Consider the following 23,524-nt stretch of genomic DNA (forward strand, 5'->3'; position numbering starts at 1 on the left):
TGAATTAGTGTTTTCTTTGTTTCTGGATATATACCCAGGAATAAGATTGCTGGATCATATGGTAGTTCTATTTTTGTTTTTTGAGGAGTGTCCTTACTGCTTTCCATTCCCACCAAGAGCATACAAGGCTTCCCTTTTCTCCACATCCTTGCCAACATTTGTTATTTGTAGATATTTTGATGATAAGCATTCTGACAGGTGTGAGTTGATATCTCATAGTTTTGATTTACATTTCTCTGATGAAATGTTAATGAGTATAATATTCTCTCCTTGTATTGATACTTTTGTCACTATATAATGCACTTCTTTGTCTTTTGTTAGAGCCTCTGTTTTAAAGTCTATTTTGTCTGATATGAATATTGCTACCCCTGCTTTCTTGTCAATTCCATTTGCATGATATATCTTTTTCCATCCCCTCACTTTCAGTCTCTTTGTGTTTTTAGCCCTGAAGTGAGTCTCCTATGGGCAACATATAGATGAGTCTTTTTTTTTTCTTTTTTTAAATCCAATAAGCCACTCTATGTCTTTTGATTGGAGCATTTATTTCATTGAAATTTAAAGTAATTATTGATAGGTGTGTACTTATTGCCATTTTATTACTTTTTTCCCATTGTTTTTTGTACTTCTTCTCTGTTCATTTCTTTTTCTTTCCTCCCCTGTGGTTTGATGATTTTCTTTAGTAGTATGCTTGGATACACTTTTACTTTTAACCTTTCTGAAATTGGGATGTGCCTTTATGTTTGATGAAGAGTCAGGGTTTAATTGGCAAGATCTTTTCTTTGTTATTGATATATTTATTATTGACACATTAAACTTCCTGACAGCATAAGCTTCTTGATAGCATGTTATGTAATTCACTTCAATTCTTAAAGGCTATGTGGCAAATATTTTCATGGCAATATCCCATGCCACTTGTCCTTAATAAATTTCCTTCCATAAAATGTCACTGAATCCCAGTGAATTCAACCCACATTTATGAGACTTATTTGCAGCTTGTTTTTAAAAGGAAGAGTGAAATCTGGGAAAATAAACAAATATTTGACATTTAGTTTTAAAAATAAATGCAAACAAGTGACTTTCTGACTTCACATAGAAAATAACCAGCACCGTTTTCCAAATAACCTCCAGTTCTTCAGTGGCCCAGGGAAGAATGATAACAGAGAGGCTTTTTAGACTAAGCTTTGGGGTAGACAGGTGCAAAAGGGACTGGAGGACAAAAATCAAGAAAGGGGACCCAGATTTTAAAATAAGTATCCACCCAATTAAAAATGCACGAAGGATTTGAATAGGCATTTCCCCAGAGAAGATATGCATATGGTCAAGTCACATAACATCATTAGTCATCAGGAAAATGCAAATCAAAACTGCAGTGAAATACTCTTCATATCCACTAGGATGGCAATAATCAAAAAGGCAGAAAACAACAAGTGTTGGCAAGGATGTGGAAAGATTGGAATCTTCATATATTGCTGGGGATGTAAAATGGTGCACTGTAAAATGGAAAACTGTCGGCAGCTCCAAAAAATTAAACAGAGTTACCATTTGAACTAGCAGTTCCACTCCTAGGTATATACCCAAGAGAGCTGAAAACATATTTCCATGCAAAAACTTATACATGAGTGTTTATAGCACCATTATTTATAATAGTCAGATAGTGGAAACAAACCAAATGTCCATCAAGTGATGAATGAAGACATACAACGTCTACACAATAGTGTATTATTCAACTATTAAAAGGAATGAAGCACTGATCCATGCTGAAAACTGAACCTTAAAATTTTTATGCTAAATGAGAGAAGCCAGACACAAAAGACACCATATTGTATAAATCTAATCATTTAAAATGTCCAGAATAAACAAATCCTCAGAGACAGAAGATAGATTAGTGGTTTCCAGGGACTAAGGAGAGGAAATGGGGGAAAATGAGGAATGGGAAGTGACTGTTGATGAGTATGGTGTTTCTTTTTGGGGAGATGAAAATGTTCTGGAATTAAGAGTGGTGATTGATGAGCAACTTTTGACTATACTAAAAACCATTGAAATGTGTACTTTAAGAAGGTGAACTTTATGTATGTGAATTATAGCTTAATAAAACTCTAATTAAAAATATATGCAGAAGGGTCATATAAACAAATGAACAGTGCAGGGACTCCAGGGGACAAAGAATGGCTCCTGAGTTCTTGCTTGTGTGCAGAAAGAGGCTGTTGGTATGCCTGGAATCCAAGGTGAGCCTAGCTTTCTCCACCTGTGATCCAGAATCTACTATTTGGTGACTGACCTAATTTCATCTGTCATAAGCAGTTTTGTGCTTTGGGGTTGGTGCCATAAGTAAAAGTCAAAGAACATGGCTCTGTGTGGTCTAGCCCTACTATCAGGGTGTTGCTGACTCATGAGGTGCCTAAACAACACTGTAGCTTTGAGTTAATGACATTTATTATTCACATATCAATCATTATTTTTTTCCACCTTAGTACTAATAGCTGGATGGGTAAACAAATTTATTCACTGTAAATGCAGTATTTATTGAGAGATTTCACTATGGTGGGTTTGGGGTTTCAGTAGTGAATGAGACATGACCCTTGACATCAAAGGTGTCAATGGAGGATGTATTTAAGTAAGAGGGCCAGTACATTGCAGTTGGTATATACTCTATAAGTGAAAGAAAGTACATGGTGTTAATGGATTAATTGTATTAATAGCCACCCTGTGTCCACATCATTTTCCCTATAACACCATAGTACCCTTTTAATCTTGATCAAGGCTGGTCTTGTCTCTTACATTCACCAATAGAATGTGGTGGAAGTAATGGTGTATTAGTTCTGAGTTTAGACTTCAAGAGGGCTTGAATGCCTTTGCTTGTTCTCCAGATCCTGCCTTGGACATGTGAAAAACCCATGGCTAGCCTGCCAAAGAGTGGAAAAAGCACATGGAGAAGAGCTAGATCAGCACAGTTGTTCCAGTCAAGGCCCCAGACATGTAAAAGAACCCAGGCAGGATCAGCCACCAGCCAACTCCTAGCTGACTACAGATGTACAGATGAGCCCAGATGAGATCAGCCTGTCCCAGCCCAGATCAGCAGAGCCTGGCACTTATCTGTAGACTCACAATCAATGGAACATGGTTGTTAAAAACACCAAGTGTTTGTTATGCAGCAAGAAATAACTGACGTAGGATGCAATGGGAGCACAGATGATGGGGAGCTTGGGTGTATCAGAGAAGTCTTCCTAGAGGAAGTGACATTTAGTCTATAAAGCTAAAGATGAATAAGAGACAAGGAAAAGAGAGAACCTGAGTGTGTGTATAAGTGTGTTTTCAGGAGTGGTTCAAGGGAAAGAGGAACAGAAAGGGTCTAAGTAGTTGAGGGAATAGTATTTAAAAAGCCCAGGAATTGAGATGGTCCATAAGACAGGAATGGATAGTTATGTATGAACCAAATCATGTAAGATCTCAAACAATTATTAAGGGATTTAGACTTTATCCTGAGGATTGCTGGGGTCCATTAAAGGCTTTTAATTCCATTTTTGCTCTTGTATGATCAGTCTTGCTCCAGTATGGAGAAATGGTTACATGATTTAAGACTTGAGGCATGGAAATCATTTAGAACCTTGGTAGGTGGTGGGGGGGATGGTGGCTGAACTTGGGTATTAGCAGAGAGGATAGAAAGTGAACAAAGCTGGGGGCTATTCCACAGGGTCAGAATTGACCAAGGTTGGTGAATTATTGGAATGGGGATGATAGAGAGCCAGCTGTCAGTGATGATGCCCACCTTTTGGCTTGGGCAACTGAATTGGTATTGGTTTTATTCACTGATGAAGAAAACAAAGGATGTGGAGCAGGTTTGAGTGTAAGGAAATTCAGTTTGATGTATACTGTATGTGGCAGATTACATTTTCCAAAGATGCCTATATATTCATGTACTTCAGTGTAAGCAACACTGCTCCCAAAGCAAGATGGGGTCTGTATTTGTTCCCTCCCCTTGAATCTGGGAAGGGGCTGTGAGAACACCAATGAATGGGGTCCACCAGAAGTGATAGTATGCAATGTAGAGGTTCAGTCATAAAAATGTTGATCCAGTTTCTGCCTGGTTCTCACTTGGGAAGCTCATACTTGGAGTCCAGCCAACATATTGTGAGAAAGCCCAGGCCATGTGGAGAGGACACATGTTGTGGTCCAGCCCGGAGCCCCAGTTAGTCTCTCAGTGATGTATCATCAACCACCAGACATGAAAGTAAATTAGTCTTTGGAAAATTCCAGCTCCCAGCCTTCTAATCTTCCAGCTGAAGCCCCAGATATCATGGCATAGAGACACGGCATCTCTGCTCTGCCCTGTCTGAATTCTTGACCCACAAAAACTATGAGAGTTTAAGAAATAATTCTTATTGCTTTAATCCACTAGGCTTTGGAGTAATGTGTAACATAGCCATAACTAACTAACATATTGCATTTGGAGACATCCTCATAACTCAAATGTATATTTCTTTTTCAAAAATCAGTGTGGCCGACTCTTTTTTTATCTGTTGTATGAAGAAACTTGCATCAAATACTCTGTCAGTTCTTGTCACATCCACTATTTGTCAAAAAACTTTTGAAAATTTTGCCTTCCTTAGCTTTGGTCAAGGAAGGAGGGGAGGAAGGGAGGATCCTGAATATGGGAGCAATGGACAAGTTTAACGCCATTTCCGGAAGGAGGTGGTGGACTGATGGAATGATGACAACTGTGCCCTCCGACCCAAGCATTGCAGTCTCCTGATTTCCTGCACAGGCACTGATGTGCCCCATCAGGGTGGGCATTACTTCCCTAAAAATTGGTATCAATGCTGCTCCCACCTTTCTGCCCATCAGAAGAAGTTTGGCCCCAACACCACGAAATAACAGCTGGGTTGTGTTAAGAAATTTTTATTGTTTCCTTTGGATTTGTGATGAAAGCACATAAAATTACAAGTGGAAGAAACATCATGCCACAAAATTGCATAGAATTATTACAAAAATGTGAATTATGCATTTTAAATAATTTGAGATAGAAGAACCAAAATATGTACATTTTAAGAGCTTCAAATACTTTGTCCTATCTTTTTTTCTTCTGAAAAGGCAAAAGTCACAATGTCCAATCCATCACAAACAATATTTATACAGTGCACAAGCACAACATTAAATTCAAAGTAATGCAAGCAATGGCCCTTTCTTTCGAAATTATTTAATGACAGCTTATCTATCATAGGAGTATTAATTAATGTATGGTGATATTGAAATGGTAAAATGAACTGTTAAAAACCAAAAACACATGGCATGTCATTAGAACTTTGAAAATTCTCAGTACATGGCCCAAACCATGCTATTCTCAGTAGTGTAAGGGTATCATAGGGGCATAGTCTAATTTAATACACAGATCTACTCTCTATTATAGGAAAAACCACAGTACAGAATTTCACACATTCAACAAAGAACAAGGCAAATACAGAAAGGCACAAAACTGCACATCATATAGACCCTTTTTCTTTATCTTAGTCTATTTCAAGTAATATTAATATTATTAAATGATAGTATCACTGTAGTAACTTCAATGATGCAAGATGGACAGTGTTACACGCTACCCCCACAACTGCAAAAAGTGTCATTGTACAGATATAAAAATGTGATTACAGGAAATGGCCAAATACAAACATATTGCAAAATGACTAGAGTCACTAAGGTAATGAAATCCAACTACCAAAACAGTTTTGTGTAAGTCAAGGTTATCCAACTTTAGTCTATCTCTGGACTAAAATGTGATACAATGTTCTATAATAATCACCATTGCATTTGGTTATTAATGCTATTATTAGTTCATTCTTCTGCAAGTTTAGCCAGTCTGTAATTTTGTTTATAAAAATGCAGCATTCTATTTTGACCATTCTTGCTTCCTTATGATTAATGCCTTTCTTTCAAGGTGCAAAAGTAGAATGATTTACAAAAGAGTTCTCATTCAGTGGAAGTTAAGTTTTATTAAGTGTCTAATTAACACCCTAAATCCTTTAGATCAAAATATAGTCATCTCCAAAGGGGATGGGATTTTTTTTCCTCTTGTGTCTCCCTAGATGTGTTTTTTAATCAAACACTACTTCTTAATGTTTGAACTAAGCCCTCATTTTGATTAAAACTTAATTGTGATCCCTAGTTATTGCTTAAAGTTAAATAGAATAATTTCCATAAAAATATTAAATTCTTAAAACACAATTTTCAGGACACAACTAGTTTTTGTGTTTTAAAATGTTTTACTAAGCTACAATCAGACAGGTTTAAAGTAAAATAAAACTGCACATCTTGCTTCAGGGCTTTAACTTCAATGTTCTTTGTGTTACTCTCTAAGTTATATTTTCCTCTATATAATTATTCTCTCTTACTTAAGACCTTTCAATAATGTTTTAAATCAGTTTCACCATAATATAATTTGTTTCTCCTATGCCACTTAACATAGGAACTTAACAAAAAGACAGTTAAGTGAATTAAATGTACATAGTAAATATATAATGAAAGATTTTTTTAATGTGAGAAATAAATTGAAATCTGTCAGATTTAAAAATTATGGAAGATACTAATACATTTCCATATTGCTGTCCTATACATTTTTGTATATTCTGACCATTAAAACAAGCTTAAAATACTTAAAATCCAGTTTTTGATCTTACAAAATATACATCAAAGTCATATTCTAAGTTCTCAATCTACCTCAACTTGCATCAAAGCCTCCATCAATTGTTTCTTAGAATTTTAATGTAATTTAATATCCACATAATGTAGATATTTGACCATTTTCTTCTCTGTCATTGAATTGGTTTTACGTCTTGTGGAAGAGATCTGGATTATTGCCAATTAAGAAACTCATATTCACACTCATATGAATGTGTGTGTGTATGTATATGTGGTGTATATGTATGTACTTATATGGCTGAGTGCATACATATATACATGTAGATAACATATACCATTTATATGTGGGTCTGTGTAGTCTCTAGATAAATATTTAATCTTTATCTCTATATTAAAAATAAATGAACCATGAAGAAAGTCAGACAGCAAAATAACTGCTGGAACCTATTCACTCTGATTGAATCTCTGCTCATCATACATCGGCTCAACTATTTTTATTCAATTAAAAAGATCTTTGTAGTTGTTTAATGATTTTAGGCCAATAACCAATGAATACCCAGACTTTGAGTGCAAATAGTCGACTCAGATAGCACACTGCCTGGAAGTGTGTGGCCAACTTGCTCACACAGCCAAATGTACAAGTCATGTTGCCAAGTCTGGGGATGGCTTTACTGGACAAGGACAAAATCAAGGCAGAAAACCAGCTTATCTGAGTCACTATGGTATCCAATAAAGCCATGTCAGCAACAAATACACTGATGCCTCTATGATAAATAAATTAGCAAATTGCAAGCCGCCAGTGCTTGCAAAGCAAAGGATGAAACAATTTAATATGCATGTTAACTCGAAGATATGGTAGTTGAGGGGCAGTTAGGAAAAAAATGCTCAAAGTTGGCTGTTCAATAGTGTTAAATAGTGCTATGCATTTCTCAACTATTTCTATTATTTTGACATACTTTACACCAGAGCTTCAACTAAAAACATGAGCTTGCTCTTCTTCAAAGAAGATGCTGTCCTTCATTAAATGTTCCGTGGAGCCTGGAAGCTGCCTGCTTTGAATTTACTACTGGAAAGAAAACCAAAATCCCACCACATACATGCACTCTTCACTAGCAGACCTGCAGTAGTTTCCACATAACACATGGAGCCTGGGTATGGGGAAGCTGAATGGATCCTTCTGGAACTCTCCCTCCAGTGTGGATTTTAATCTAAGGGATGCTTCTCAGGAAGATGCTCCTGGGCAGTGATCTTTGTAAGAGAGAGTCCGATGGAGCTGGAGTGGCCATGCGTGTTCTGAAGGCCAGGAAGAAACAATCACAGGGGAGTATCAAATTCTTTTCCTGGATTTTCTCCTTCCAGCTTCTCACTGGAAGGAGGCTTGTGGTTCAGTTTTCCAGGGTCTGAGGTCAGCAGGGGAGGGACAGAGCTGTGATTGCTGTCTTCACTGATCTTCCCTTTCATGGCTTCCTGCACGAATTCCAAAATCTCCAGGGGCAGCCTTTTGAACTTGTCTTGGTACTCCTGCTCTAGCTCCACCTGCAGCTGGGAGACAGCAAGAAAGAGGATGATTTTATGTCATTTGGGTTTCTATAACCACCCATGTAGAAACTCCTTGAAAGAGATGTACAAAGAGGGGAGGGACCAATTAATTTTAATATCATGATGTGAAACTGAGGTTCGTTGGACATGTCATTTGTTCACAGCTAAAAGTCACCAATAGCTGAGGGTATCAAGGTCAACCATGAATCAGGCTGGGAGAGCCACAAAGTCAATTGGAGTGGACAGACGGTCAAGGCTTGGGCTTTATGAAGGGCAGCCTCAACCAGAGGCTGTTTCTAACCCAGAGCTAAATGTATTTTACAAACTGAGCATACTCATATAGCCAACCTGAACATCTATCTTCACTTCTTTTATCACCTGTTTATTCTGATTCCTTTTTTTCTTTCAAATTTTTATTTGCTTCATAAACCGTTTTACCTACCTTTTAAAACTGCCTTCAAATTTATCTGTTTAATGCTCTGGAGAATTTTCAGACTTTTAAAAGTCACAGAACCCTTTCTTCAAATGCAGGCTTATGCTGGCCTCAGCCATAAAACAAGTAAAAGCTGGGCATCTGGTAGAAGTGGGGTGAGGGGCGGTGGGTGCTGCCTGCTAGGACGCTCTGCTGCTCAGAGCCCAGATGAAACCCAGGATTTTGAATAAAATTTTCTCTGTTTATTGAATGATAAGCAGGGAGCTTAATCTTAGATATGGCGTGAGAGACTAAATGCTTTTCCTAAACGTCCAAGATCTTGCATTTCTCAGCAGCTCCCGGGTGATGCCGATGTGGCTGTGGCTGGTCTACTTTGGACACACTGACGATCTTCCTGTCCTGGTTCTACTCTGAGCTCCCAATTCTACTTTTGGTCTCAATCCTGGCTGTATGTCCTCTATCTGCAGCTTCAATGCAGTCTGACCCCTGACCACCTGGGATGAAGACAGTCCTCAGGTCATCTGCCCTGCGGTGTCCGGACCCCCCTTTCTTCAGTGCCAGCAGCTTGAGAACATCTCCTTTAGTTCAATTCCTTTTTGTTCTCGCTTCTATGCCAGAGAAGTTTTGCCAAAATTAGTACAGATCAGTAATCCCTTATTATTATGTATTAAGTATTATGTATTAACTTTGCCAAACTTAATAGAGATCAGTAATCCCTTATCTGCAATTCTAAAATCTCCAAAATTCTGAAATTGAGAAGTTTTTTATAAATTTGTAACAAAATCATTGACTTTGATATAATGCTATTTATAATCCTTATTTAATCCCACTTCTTGTGAATGTCCATACATGGTACTGTAGACATATTAATTTGTTTGATTATGAGGGTGACCTGGACCCCCTTGGGATATAATGCTTATGGTATATGCATCATATTCCTTTTCTAAAATCAGAAAAATTATGAATTCTGAAAAACAAGAGGCCCCAAGAGTCTCGAATAATGGATTGTGGATCTGTTTGAATGAGCTTTTTTTTTTTCCACATCAAAAAGTGCCTGATAAAAATGGCTTGGCCTGAGTATTGAAAGTCCCCTATTCCCCCCAAATATCAAATATTGGGTATTTATGAATACGTTGTCCTGGCATGTGAATTCCAATAAACCAAGAAGGAAACACTCTATGAGAGGGATACCCACAGGGCCTGAGGTTCACATTGCCATGATGTGGTAAAGGCACCTTCACACACAGCTCCACCCTCAGCACTGGGGACAACCCTCCGGAGCATCAGATATAAGAAGGCAATGGCCAGTTTCTCCCCAGGTGGGGCTTTTACACTGACACACTCTGGCATAAGTGAAATCTCAGCCTGGTGTCTGACAGCTTCCATTTACCACCATTCAGACCTCGTCATGAATTTGTCTCAATTTTAGTTCAGCAACACATGCAGTTGAAGTTTCGTTTCCAAAAAATGTAGGGAAAGGGAGAAAAGCATGGGGCCCTATGTTTAAGAAACAGCGGATTTCATTTAGGTTAGACTGGGGGACCTTCAGTATAGATATATTGCACCTGACCTAGACACTGATTTCTCTTAGGTCATTGGTGGACAAGACCCTATGGTGCTTGATAGGCTGTTTCCTTTTTTAACTGATGAAAAAAATAAAAAGAAAATATGAAATGTGAGAAAATGCCAAATAAACACTTAAACTAACATTTTCTGGTAATTTTTAATAATCTAATTTTAATAATTATGATTCTGCACCCAGTTCAGATATGGGGGTATTTTTCCCCACACCGCCAAGCAATTCTCTGTGACACCAGCTGGGTGTCCTACAATTGAATTCGATTCTGACACTATGTATACCTGGAGATAGCGTCAGATCCCCCAGGTTAAGGGCTCAGTCCTACAAGACTGCCCCACACCCCTCCCCCAACTTTAGAGGCCAATTGCAAGTCCAGGTTGTCACCTGTGCTTCTGCCTGACTGGCTATAGTTTGGAGGCTCCCACGATCCCCTCACTTAGATTAGATTGGTAGAGTCACTCACAGAACTCAGAGAAACATTTTCTTACTAGATCATTGGTTTCTTACAATTAATTAATTAATTAATTAATTATTTTGGCTGTGTTGGGTCTTTGTTTCTGTGCGAGGGCTTTCTCTAGTTGCGGCAAGCGGGGGCCACTCTTCATCGCGGTGCGCGGGTCTCTTACTGTCGCGGCCTCTCGTTGCAGAGCATAGGCTCCAGACGCGCAGGCTCAGTAGTTGTGGCTCACAGGCCCAGTTGCTCCGCAGCATGTGGGATCTTCCCAGACCAGGGCTTGAACCTGTGTCCCCTGCATTGGCAGGCAGATTCTCAACCACTGCGCCTCATTGGTTTATTATAAAAGGACACAACTCAGGAACAGCCAGATGTACAGGACAAGGTATGGGGAAAGGGCACAGAGCTTCCATGCCCTCTCCAGGTGGACCCCTCTCCCCAATCTCCATGTGTTCACCAATGTGGAAGATCTCTGAACCCTGTCCTTCTGGGGTTTTGTGTAGGCTTTCTATGTAGTCATGACTGATGTAACTCGTTGGCCACTGGCCAGTGAACTCAATTTGCAGCCCCTGCCCTCTCCCAGGAGGAGGTCAGGAGGATGGACGTTAAAGTTTCAACCCTCCAATCATTAGCTTAGTTCCCCTGACAACCAGCCCCATCCTTAGGTGCTTCCCCCAAGTCACCTCATTAACATAACAAAAGACACCTTTATTGCTCTTAACACTTAGGAAATTCAAGGGTTTTAGGAGCTCTGTGCCAGGAACTAGGATGAAGACCAAATGTATATTCCTTATTATAAATCACAATATCACAATAATAATAATAATCTAATTTTATATTTTTTAATTTAAAAATTGACCCAGTTGTGGCTAAATTATAACTTTGGTAGATTCTTCCTTTTATCATGGATTAGTAGTAGATTTTATTATACTCTAAACTATTTTAATAAATTAATATGATTAATTTATAAACTAAATTAAATGTATATTAAATGCCATATATTTCACTCTTTAAAAAAAAGTCTTTATTAATGAATGAATTACAAATGTGCATTTACTTGAATTTCAACTTAGAGCTTTTCTCTTTATATTTTTCTTCTTATAAATGGAATACCTGTTTATTACAAGAAAATATGAAAAGTATGCAGGGCAAGATCTGGCTCTGTTTCTAAAAAGCTCCATCTATTAGGAGTCTAGAGCCCAACTAAGATCAGCTATGCTCAGCCCAGATCAGCTGAACTCTGAAAGTCATGAACTAAATAAATATTTATTATTGTCAGAGAAGTTTTGTGTTTTATGCAGTATTATTGTAGCATTTCCCCCATGACTCCCATAATTTCTCTCAGAAATGTTCATGAAATTCTGTGGTGTGGGCCTCACCAAAATCTGAGGATGCTCAAGTCCCTTATATGAAATGGTGCATATAACATATGAGCATCCTCCCATTAAATCACCTCTAGACTACTTATAATACTCAATACAATGTCAGTGCTATGTAAATAGTTGTAAATTCAATGTAAATGCTAAGTAAATAGTTGCTGGCATGTAGTAAATTCAAGTGTTGCTTTCTGTAACTTTCTGAAATTTTTTTCAAAGATTTTCAATCTGAGGTTGGTTGAATCCATAGATATGGAACCCATGGATATGGAGGGCTGACTGTATACTAAAACATAAGGCAATAATTATGCTACTTGCTAAGCCACTTCATCCCAGCTAACATGTGCATTCTAGACCTTGAAAGTTTTGTGTTAGAGCTGGAGTACTCTCTCCTTATAGATGTCTGCTATTAAGGCCTAGTGAAATCAAGTGCCCCTAAAACAGAGTTCCCCTGCCAAGTTTATGACTAACCTCTCTATCCAAAACTTTATTCCCTTTCTTTTCCCACCCTGGTTCCCCTTAGGATTGAGGAGTATCAAAGAAAAGGGGAGAATGAAACTGAGCAGAACCCTGCGGGACCCTCCTGGGTACAAAAGCTCCTCCATGTCCTCTGTTTCTTGTTTGAAGAAAAAGGCTTTTAGTCTCCTAGGCCTTCCCTGAGTTTCAAAGAGCAGGCACAAGCAGTTACTAATTAGGGAAGTGAAGGAACGCAGAAACAAAGGAAAAGCAGTTAAGCAAGAAAAGTAATGACAGCTCAAACAATAGTCAGTGATAAAACAGAGCCCTAGTTTCTCCTCAAGAGATATACATAACAGTGTGACACATATCTCTGAGTTTTTCTACAGAAAGTAAGATCCCCCCACCCAGGTGGAGGATGGTGACTATATGCTGACCACAAGCACATAGGCCCCAAACTGGTTGGAACCAGAAGGCTGATGATTAAGATTCTGAGACACCACCCTTTTACCTCAGCACCAACCAATCAGAAGAAAGTCATGCACCCTGCAGCCCTCACCTCAAATGTTGCCTTTAAAAACCCTTCCCTGAAAGCCATCGGGAACTTCGGGTCTTTTGAGCATGAGCTGCTCATTCTCCTTGCTTGGCGCCCTGCAAATAAATGCTGTACTTTCCTTCACTACAACCCGGTGTCAGTAGATTGGCTTTGCTGTGCAGCGAACGAGTGGGTCCAAGTTGGGTTTAGTAGCACTAGGAATTTTCTATTTTTAGTTTGGTGCTTTCTGTAGGAAGATTCAGCAGAGGACTATCATAGCTGGGAATAAAATGAATGTGAAAGAGAAAAACAATTTTGATTCTACCAAAATGATTAATCATGGTCCAGAGACACCTTGTCAAACTGAAAGTTGCTATTGTACTTAAACTACCAAAAGACGGTTGAAATCTTTGAAGAAGACCTGTGCTCTGGGCTAAGGAAGCTAAGAGACTTGAGTGAATACATACTCTGCACATTATTAACCATTAGTTTTTAAATAAGGAAACTGAAGCCTACCACCCAGGTGGTTTAGTGCAGAAGCAAGATCTGAACACCAAACTCTTACCTCCTAATCCAGGCTCCAACCCCACCATTCCAGGCCAACCCCTTTCCTCTGTAAAAACAGGATTTGTGAAGATCTTAATAACCTGATATTCTGTGTGTTGATAGAAGAATAACAAATAACTTCAATGTATTTTCCTTATGTGTCTAGGGTATTAAAGTTGCTGTCACAAATAACTGGGAAGTGGCTGTTAATGAAAAGTGATGCTGAGGAGGGGTTCCATGGCATAGGGTCTTACTGACATGCCCTCTTAATAATAGACTACAGGCATACTTTGGAGATACTGTAGTTTCAGTTCCAGACCACCGCAATAAAGTGAATATTGCAATAATGAAAGTTACATGAATTTTTTGTTTCCCAGTGCATATAAAAGTTTATACAATACTATAGTCTACTAAATGTGCAATAGCATTATGTCTAAAAAAACAATGTATATAACTTAATTAAAAATATTTTATTGCTAAAAATACTAGCAATTCTCTGAGCCTTCAGTGAGTTGTAAATCTCTTTGCTGGTGGAGGGTTTGAAATATTATGAGAATTAACAAAATGTGACATAGAAACAAGAAGTGAGCAAATGCTGTTGGAAAAATGGTACTGATAGACTTTCTTGACATGGGGCTGCCACAAACTCTCAATTTGTTAAAAAAGAAAAAAAAAGCGATATCTGCAAAGTGCAATAAAGTGAAGTGCAGTAAAACAAGGTACGCCTATTCAGGCTCTTGGAAAACAAAAGGGGCTCTAATCCAGCTGCAGTTAACCTGGTCTATTTCTAAGCCTTCACTGGACTTTTCTGTTTGTGTCTGTCATGCTTGGAAGACACTGGCTTTTCACTCCCTCTATGAATTCTTCAGTTTAGGACCTGTTTATTTGGTCAGCTGGCTGTTTTCCTGTTTGCCATTAAGTGTAGTCTAATTTAATCAGACTATTTCTGTAAAGAGTTGGATACTCCAAGAAAGGATAAGCAAATGGAAAATTGGAATTTAAAAAATCCAGTTTAAAGGAAAAAGAAAGATCTCTTGGGATAGAACCAATCTAGTAAATATTGGTAGTAAATTGCAATGAAATATAGAACCACAAAAATAATGATGGTAATACAATGAAAGTAGTAATTGCAATTTACTGTGTGTTTACTGTATGGTATGCACTGTTCTTAAGACTTTTCATGCATGAATCAATTTAATACAGGAATATTAATTTCAAAATCTCTAAATTCAAATATCCATGGGGACCAAGAAACAACATAAATCTGTGAATTAGGTTTGGTATAAGGCAATAGAGGAGTACCAACACCTGTGGCTAACTGGAATTGTATTTCATGTTTAAAACACTCAAATTAAAAAATGTTAACAAGTACCAAGAGTCAAATAAAAAGCTCAGTTTAGTCTTCAGTTTGTGGCTCCTGATTTAGCTGCTCCATCAGAAGCAAGGGCATGACAGCAAAGCATGATTTATGTCCACTGGACGGAGGCTAAGAAGGCATTACCAGAAGAATCCCATTCTCTCAACCACAGAAACCCTAAAAGAATCAATAAAAAGCCTCAAGTCAGTGGAAATAAAAGCCATGCAAGGGCTAATTATTTTTAGATGAAGTGTGTATTTTTTCGCCATCAAGTGGAATACCATCAGCAGGGAAGAATTGAACTTACATTATGATTTCAGTTCCTATGCTGAGTCACATTAGAAACAAATGTTTATAGTGCAGGTGGTGCTGCAATCATCTCAGAGAAGTGGGAGTCCCAGGGAAACATCCTCTTAGGAAAGTCTTGGGCTGGGAGCCCTTCAGACCTGCCAGAGTGACCTCCCAAGACTTATTCTCAAGGAGGTCCTGCCCTGATTGGGCCTCCCTTCAGATCAGTGTCCTCACCTGCACGCACCTGTCTTAACTCCTTTTAATTCTTAATTACCCACACTTGAGCCCCAGCCAGAACTGCTCTCCCTCTTGATTTAAAGCCTGTGCATTTAAAAAGCAAGAGACAGGCTGTGTTGTGTCCTAGAATGAACTCAGCCACATCCCTAGAGAATGCTCTTCTCCCAATCACCTAAAATTAGTTTGGGTTTTTCTTTTTCTTTTTGTAAATGTGTATTTCAAGAGTGGTTAGCCATACTCGGGTTTTATCAGGACAATTGATTTTGATGTTTAGGGAGCGAGTATTTTCTAATTAGATGGTCACTCCTTCTAAACATGATGTTTACGTCTTCTGCTTAAATTACTGTGGTTTTAGGTTGACCGTTTACAACTCAACCTGAGGGGAAATTAGACATTAGATCTCTTGGCCTTGGAGGGGTTTGGAGCAGTCTGGTTTTCACTCCTGAATTCTCCATCTCAGGTCAAGTTGGCAACTATAATGAATTTTCTCAGAGCCAGAAAACTGAAATGGGGCCAGGTAGAAAGGTAAATGAGAGACTGGGGCCAGGCGAGAACTGTGGGATTGCAGAGGGTGGTCCTCGGGTCCTTGGTTACAAAGAGGAGCCGCCCAAAATTGCCAGCTAGATTGCTGCCACATACCTGCCCAAGGTTGCTGCATCTGATTTTTCAAAGGAAGCTAGCAATATGGATTTTCATGTTAAATCTTCTGGTTTGTCAGTTTTAGCACCTAAATTAGAAATTTAAAAAAAAAAAGCTACCTTGCAGGTCAATTTGCAACTTCCAGAGTGTCTGGGTAATATATTCTATAGGTATGTCTTTGGACGTGATAGGCAACTACCCAGAAGTCTGCCGAGTCCTCCCAGCTCAGGGATTGGCTGCCATCCTCTGCTGCATGAATGGAGACATAACCACATCGTGCTGGTGTTCTGAATCTGTGGCAAGGCGCCCCTTGCTGGGAAGAAAAAGACACTTATACCTGGAATAAGCTTTTGGCCCTATTCTAGGCAGCTCCTCTGGAAGGGACTTGCTAAATAATTTGAGATGTCTATTTTCCTATTTCCTCCTTTATCAAAATTTGGTGATGTGACTGCTAAACCCACAGGGTTTGGAATGGGGAATCTGATTAACCCAATTACAAGGTGTTTTATAGAAATGCTCTTTTTTAAGTCTTCAAGGCCAAATCCTTTCTCTGATGGATCTCTTTTTTTCATGAGGTCTTCAGAGGTGATTTTGAACATAAAGTGGTTACTCTGCTGACTTATTTTTGGGGTCTTACATGAGTGGCAGTCAATTCAGAGTAATTCTAGGTATAGCAGATTTGAATTCCATTATCTTGGTCTACATGGCAAAATATGACAAGTTATCCCCCGAATTTACATTCACCCTTTCATAGTGTCTACTATGCCTGGATGGCAGCTGCCTAGACAAGAACAATGTTTACAAGCCCCCTCACTATCTTTGCACCCAGGGGGGCACTTGACCAGTTCTTGCCAATGAAATGTCAGGGCCAGCTTGTTAAAAGGCATATGGGGGCATCTTTACTGTCTCTTTCCCTTTTCCAGCTAAGTCCTAGAGGATGATGGAGTCACATTATGAAAAGAATATGGTTCTCTATATTACCATGTGGAAGCATGTTGTCTACCAACCAGAAACACCCACAATGGGCTGTTATATGAAAAACAAAATAGAATTATATTGTATTTTGGTGCTGTTTGTTACAGCAGCCAGTGTTATGCTAACCAATACATTCTCACATATATAATTTGTGTTGCATGATTTATGTTAAGGTTAAGGGAATATGTGTAGTTATGACAAGTGTTTCTCCAATTTATGATTCATCTTTATTAGGCAATTTTATGCCATAAAGATGGTCTCTTAAGGCTGCTTGGGGCATATTTGGCTTATTTATTCTGGATTTAAAGTAAAATTAGAGAATAATCCTAACAATAAATCTTGAGTACTTTATAGCTATTTTATAGCTATAAGAAAGAGCTAGTGTTATGAATCCCAGGAGCATTATAATTTTCCATCAATCTTTATTTCTCTTCTACAAGAAAAGTGTTGGGTGAAAAAAATCTCCATTTTCTTCCATTGTTATCACTGGATTAAAATGTATTGGTTTGGCCAAAAAGCTCGTTCAGGTTTTCCATACATCTTATGGAAAAACCCAAAAGAGCTTTTTGGCCAACACAATACATAGTTTATGGCTATCATGAAGCTATTCTTATAAGGACAGAAATGGGAGACTTCAATTAAGTAATATTGCAAATCAATTTTAAGACATTATTCCTTTTCCTTCTGCTTCGAGAACAAAGCTGAACTAGTCAGCTAAATCTTAATTTCTGCTTCCAACTTGCCATCATCTGACCATCTCCTGGTGTGGATAACCCCAAGGCTGCTTCTAAAAACCTGAGTGACTTCTTCAAATCACCCAATCTAAGGGATTGAAAGCCCTTCTAATGGGTCATAGGCAACCTTACTTACACAGGGATAAATGACTTTAGGAAAAGCTACTGGTGACAGAAAAGTCTAGTAGGTTCTACCAAACCTGTTCTAGTTCTCAGGTGACTTCGTTGGCCAGAAAGCCATCCTAATCCCAAATTAGGGAACATGTCCCAATACTTGCAGTACTGGGCTGGATGGCAAATGCCATCGATTCATGGTTCATTCTCTACATTTACTCACTTTTTTGCCTTTACTCCCTCATGAATTCTTTGACTTATTCATTCATTTATCCAAAATTTACTGAGTGCCCTTCTGTGTACCTGGCATTGTGACTAATGCTAGACATAGAGACATGAATGAGACACAGCCCTGGTTTCAAGACCAGTGGGAAATATGAAACATAAAATAATAATGTGATATACTGAGATAAATATCATGATAAAGTGATAAGCAATATACAGCAGTAGCACAGAGGAGGAAGTGATCATCTCTCCTTGGTATCCTAGAGTAGGAATTACCTAAGACCAGAAGTACTGGACTTCATTAAATTCCTGTCCCCTTGCACACTTGTTCACGTGACTGCCACTTAAATTTATCAAAGGCTCACCCATATCATTTCCCTCTTACTCTCTGTGGCACATCCAATTACATTCCAAAATAACTGAAAAAGTAACAACATAAGAACTCCAAATTATCTTTTTAAAACATGACTATTTTGTCTAATTGTAGGCTAAGTAAAATAAAACACTGTAAAAGTTGGAAATACCCCAGAGATCAGTGACCAAACAATAATAAAAACATTATTAAATGCATAATTTTTCATAGTGTTAAATGAAATCCCACTCAGAAAACCTATCAATCTAATCCTTACCTATGAATGACCATCTTTCTATACATGTCAGTCAAATAAATATTATAGAATTTTCAACTGTGGGTAGAAGATTCCAACCTTGACTTCTTCGAGGTGGAAAAAACTTCCTCTGCTTAACACTTCCAGTTATTTGGAAAGTGTATTTCAAGGCTTCCTAAAATTTCCTTTCTCTAAAATGTATAGTATCCTTTTGGTAATAATGGTAAAACAAAAATGATTAGGCCTGGGGCAAGTGAAGTGGGTGAAGTTACATAGAGCATCAACATCACCTGGGATCTTATTAGAAATGCAAGTTATCAGGCCCAGTGATCTGTGTATTAGTAAACCCTCTGGCTGATTCTGATACATCCCAAAGTTTGAGAACTACTGAGTTAGAACTTAAGGTAGCTTTGCAGGAGAGTCTTATATATGTGGATTCTTGGGAACCATTTGTATATTTAGTGATTAAGTCTTGCCAAAAAAGTAGCGTCAGATTTGGAAAGTATTTTGTAAACCTAAACACATTTGACTATTGTCAAGGTACATATATCAGATGGAAAGTACTGGATTCAATGACATTGAAGTCTGGATTATTGAGGCTGTAGCATTATAATCTTGGGTGGCGGGGAGGCTTCTCGTTCAATTCAGAAGTAACTATAGCAGTGATAGTCATCGTCCAGCCTAGAGCCCTTTGGACTAACCATTACAATGTAGACTGTTCTATTTCCAACTGCCTGCTTTCTCTAGTAGAGAGCACAGCTGCCTGGAAGTGCAGCCCAGTAGTTGGCATAAGCATATACTCTAGCTCTCTTACCCTTTAGATGGAATAACTCTAAGGTGCATCTTCTACATAGTCTCCCAATAGGGTTGAGCACCGGTTGCCCATGGTTGTAACTTGCTTGATAACAAACACACTTTTTACTGCTGCCTTCCCTTTCCTGCCTCCCTTCACTACCCTCTACTAGTTTCCTGGGATCACTTCTCAGAATCACTGCGTGTACTCAAATCCTCGTCTGAGGGTTTGCCTCTGGGGGCACGCAAACTAAGACATTCACTTAGTTTTTGAATTTATTAGCTGGCATACATTAGGTGTAAAAATTACAGGGATTTACTTATAGTTTTGGGATTGATGTGCCCTAACGTATAATGCAGGTTGATATTATTTGACTTGCTTATAAATTACTTGAGCTGAAGATCTACTATAAATTGTCCAGTGCCTAGATTTAAGTTGAAAAACAGTCATTCCTTTCTGAATCTACACAGATCTATTTGGCCTTGAAGCACATTAAATTCAAGCAGCAATCCAAGTAAATGTGAACTTGGATATCTTTTGGTCTCTGCTATATAGACTGTAACCTCAGTGGTCATATATAATGTAGCACGAATCTAAAACTGCTGTGAAATTATTTCTGTGGAGAAGAGACATTGATGTATAGGAGAAAAGATAGGCTGTGTCTGAAATGTGCCCAGCAGAGTGATGATGTGTGTTTATTTCCTTCTTCATTCAGCAGCATATGGAACAGAGGAATAAACTCAAATGCCAATTGGTTTTGGTGGATTTGTTACATAACATTTCAAGTGAGAGAAAGGCTGTCAAGAAAAATTATGCTGAACATTGAGATGAATAAATAATGTATGATGTACTGAGCATATTCAGAAACAGTTTATCCCATCAAAAGAAGATCAAATGTATTTTGCAAGAGGAAATATGTTACTGCACTGAATTTAGTAGCAGAAATATAATGCCTTTAAGAAAATGGCCTTTGCATTAAATAATTGAGTAACAATTCCAGAGATATCATGTATGTTTAAAGGAAAAGCTTTCTGCTTTAAAATAAATATCTGTTAAAATGTTTATTTTCAATGTTTTTCTAATAAATCAAGTTGATACTTTTTTCTCTTTAGCCTGCCTTCTAACTAAATGCTCTGTCTCAAAGAAAATGACCCACCTCACCAAGTAATAAATTATCCTTTGTTTATATTTCAAACAAACATAGTAAGTGCATAATTCTTTACTAAGAGTTCCTGTACCTTGATCACATATCATTAATACAAACATACAAAGTAAACTTCTTTGCTTTATGCAAGTATGTTAGCAGTTCAGACTTGGGAGCCAAATGCAATCAATATTTTCAAGGAGAAATGCCACTAATCAAGACATGGAACCTGATTTAAAATATGGTCTTTTGGATTAAAATATAATCAGAAATAGAATTGATGATTTGACTTTCTTTCACCTTTACTCAGCCATAAATTTCTATTCACTCTTTTTTTAAAATGTATTTTATATTGGAGTATAGTTGATTAACAATGTTGTGTTAGTTTCAGGTATATAGCAAAGTGATTCAGTTATACATATATCTATTCTTTTTCAAATTCTCTTCCCATTTAAGTTATTACAGAATATTAAGCAGAGTTCCCTGTGCTATACAGTAGGTCCTTGCTGGCTATCTATTTTAAATATAGCTGTGTGTACATGTCAATCCCAAACTCCCAATCTATCCCTCCCCCCATTCACTTTCTTATCCTACTCCCCTAAAATATTTATTTTTATATCTAATATTTACTTAATAAATCTGTAACCAACTTCTTTGGAAAACATGTAACATAATAAAATTGCAAATGCGTCTGTCATGGCCACCATGATGGTATGGACTCTTCTGAGAAAGTTGTGTCTACTATGAGGTCAGAATGATGAGTTGAAAGCCAAGCAACTGGTTGGAGTTATTTAGTGTCTCATTGAACTTGAAAACTAATGAATGGTTATTCTATTAGTATAGGAATTCTTCCTGTGAGTTCTCTTAAGACATCAGGAAAATTATGTTCAAGAAACAAATAGGAGCACACTGATAATATACTAATTTCTCGAAGATAACAGCCTTAAGATGCTTTTCCTGCTTTACCCACTTAAGTCCCTGTGGAGGTGTAAGAATTGCTACAGTTAATCACTGAATTGACTAATGAATATTTATTGAGCACTTACTAATGTAAATGGCTGGCTCTGTGGTAGTTGGCTTGAGGAATCCTGAATGGTGTTTAACAGTTGTCTCTTAAGGGTTAAAAACTTAAAATATAATTGGTGAGCCAAGGTAAAGTTACACAATAACCTGGCTAGTCATACAACATGAATTGCCAAATCAGTACATATTATTGATTTGGAAACTGTAAATCACTGTGGGGAGACTTGCATCTGAGTTAATCCATGAAATCAAAGCCTCCAATTACCAAACATGAAAATGAACTAATCACCAGTGTCTTAAGCACAAAAGTTTTCTTCCACTAGGCTTTTAGTAATTTATCTGTCATAGTTGTCAAATAACAATGACTATTACTATGAATATTTATTAAGCATTTATTATATGCTGGGCACTAGGTTAAGTAACTGGCATGAATTATATGCATGGATTACCTCTTTGAATTCTTACATTATTCTATGAGGTAAATACTACTATCATTTAGTGGCTATGTCACACAGCTGGTAAATAATGAAGTCAGAATTCAAACTTAGTTATTCTTACACCACAGTTTCTACTTACAATAACCTCCTCTTCTATCAAGCATTAGCAAGAAGCCATTATTTGTATTCCCTCAATGATTCACTAAAGCAGAAAGTTGGTAGACACTCTTATATAGAATAGTGGAAGAACAAAGGCAAAATTGATATACATTGTCATGGTAGGTAGAATGGAGAAGAGGATATTATGTTCTTTTTTTCTTCCCTCTCCTATTCCCACTGTGTTATCCAGGTCTTACCACATCCAAGTAGACATTTATTCAGTTGAATAGTCTATACCTTTGAAAATATATGACATGGTCTAATAGACTTAAGAGTCTACACTGAAAAAAAAAGACTTCAACAAGAAATATCTGACTGAGCTTCCCTGGTGGCACAGTGGTTGAGAATCTGCCTGCCAGTACAGGGGACACTGGTTCGAGCACTGGTCTGGGAAGATCCCACATGCCGCGGAGCAACTGGGCCCATGAGCCTCAACTACTGAGCCTGCGCATCTCGAGCCTGTGCTCCGCAACAAGAAAGGCTGCAACAGTGAGAGGCCCGCACATCACGATGAAGAGTGGCCCCCGCTTGCCACAACTAGAGAAAGCCCTCGCACAGAAACGAAGACCCAACAATCCAAAAATAAAATTAATTAAAAAAAAAATATATATATATGTATGTGTCGACTGAAAATAATGCATTAAAAAAAAAAGAAATATCTGACCAATGCCTCAGAATTAGGAAGGGATCCTGAAAATGTCCAGAGAGATTTAAAAAGAACCCAACAGGTTCTTGAATTAATAGAAGTGTGAGGTAAAAAATTCAAAAGGTTTTCCAAAGATAGCCAGAATGCCATCTCTAGAAGGAAAAGTTCTCCGACTCAGTTGTGTGGGATAAAATCACTTTATAAAGCACTGCTACTCAAAGTACTAGGATAAGCAGTATCACATCAGGCTTACCCCAGACCCAATGAATCAGAATTTGCATTCTTAAAAAGATCTCTAGGTAATTCGTATGCACGTTGAAATCTGAGAAACGGATTTAAAGATATTTGTTATTAAGTTTTAAATGTGCATATGAAGGGTTAAACTGAAAAAAGTTTAGGCTGTGCTATTTTGAAATATTTTCTATTTTCAGCAGATGTTATTTATAAGAAAGTTACAGACTTGGTGCTTCTTTGAGATGAATTCAAGGTATTGAGCCAAATAAGATTGAGCTCACTCTTTCTAAGTACTGGCCTTAGAAGTGGATGAACCAATTAGCAATAGGAAGGGGTATCATACCAGACACAGGGTGTGTTATG

At 37.9% G+C, this 23,524-nt stretch overlaps 1 protein-coding gene across 3 annotated transcripts in view; it reads right to left on the bottom strand.

The window, feature by feature from the left end:
- Positions 1–7,763: 7,763 nt before the first annotated feature.
- PLCB1 (phospholipase C beta 1) overlaps positions 7,764–23,524 on the bottom strand; it is a 690,893-nt gene continuing 675,132 nt past the window's right edge. For 2 of the 3 annotated variants that reach the window (XM_082857476.1, XM_082857477.1), the window contains one exon: positions 7,764–8,169. In XM_082857476.1, the coding sequence (XP_082713602.1) occupies positions 7,942–8,169 (228 nt within the window). In that variant the 3' untranslated portion in view covers positions 7,764–7,941. The remainder of the gene's footprint in view (positions 8,170–23,524) is intronic. The other variant, XM_082857478.1, reaches the window with a different exon arrangement.

Source organism: Leucopleurus acutus (genome assembly GCF_964270905.1).
Source record: "Leucopleurus acutus genome assembly, chromosome: 16".
NCBI classification, from domain to species: domain Eukaryota; kingdom Metazoa; phylum Chordata; class Mammalia; order Artiodactyla; family Delphinidae; genus Leucopleurus; species Leucopleurus acutus.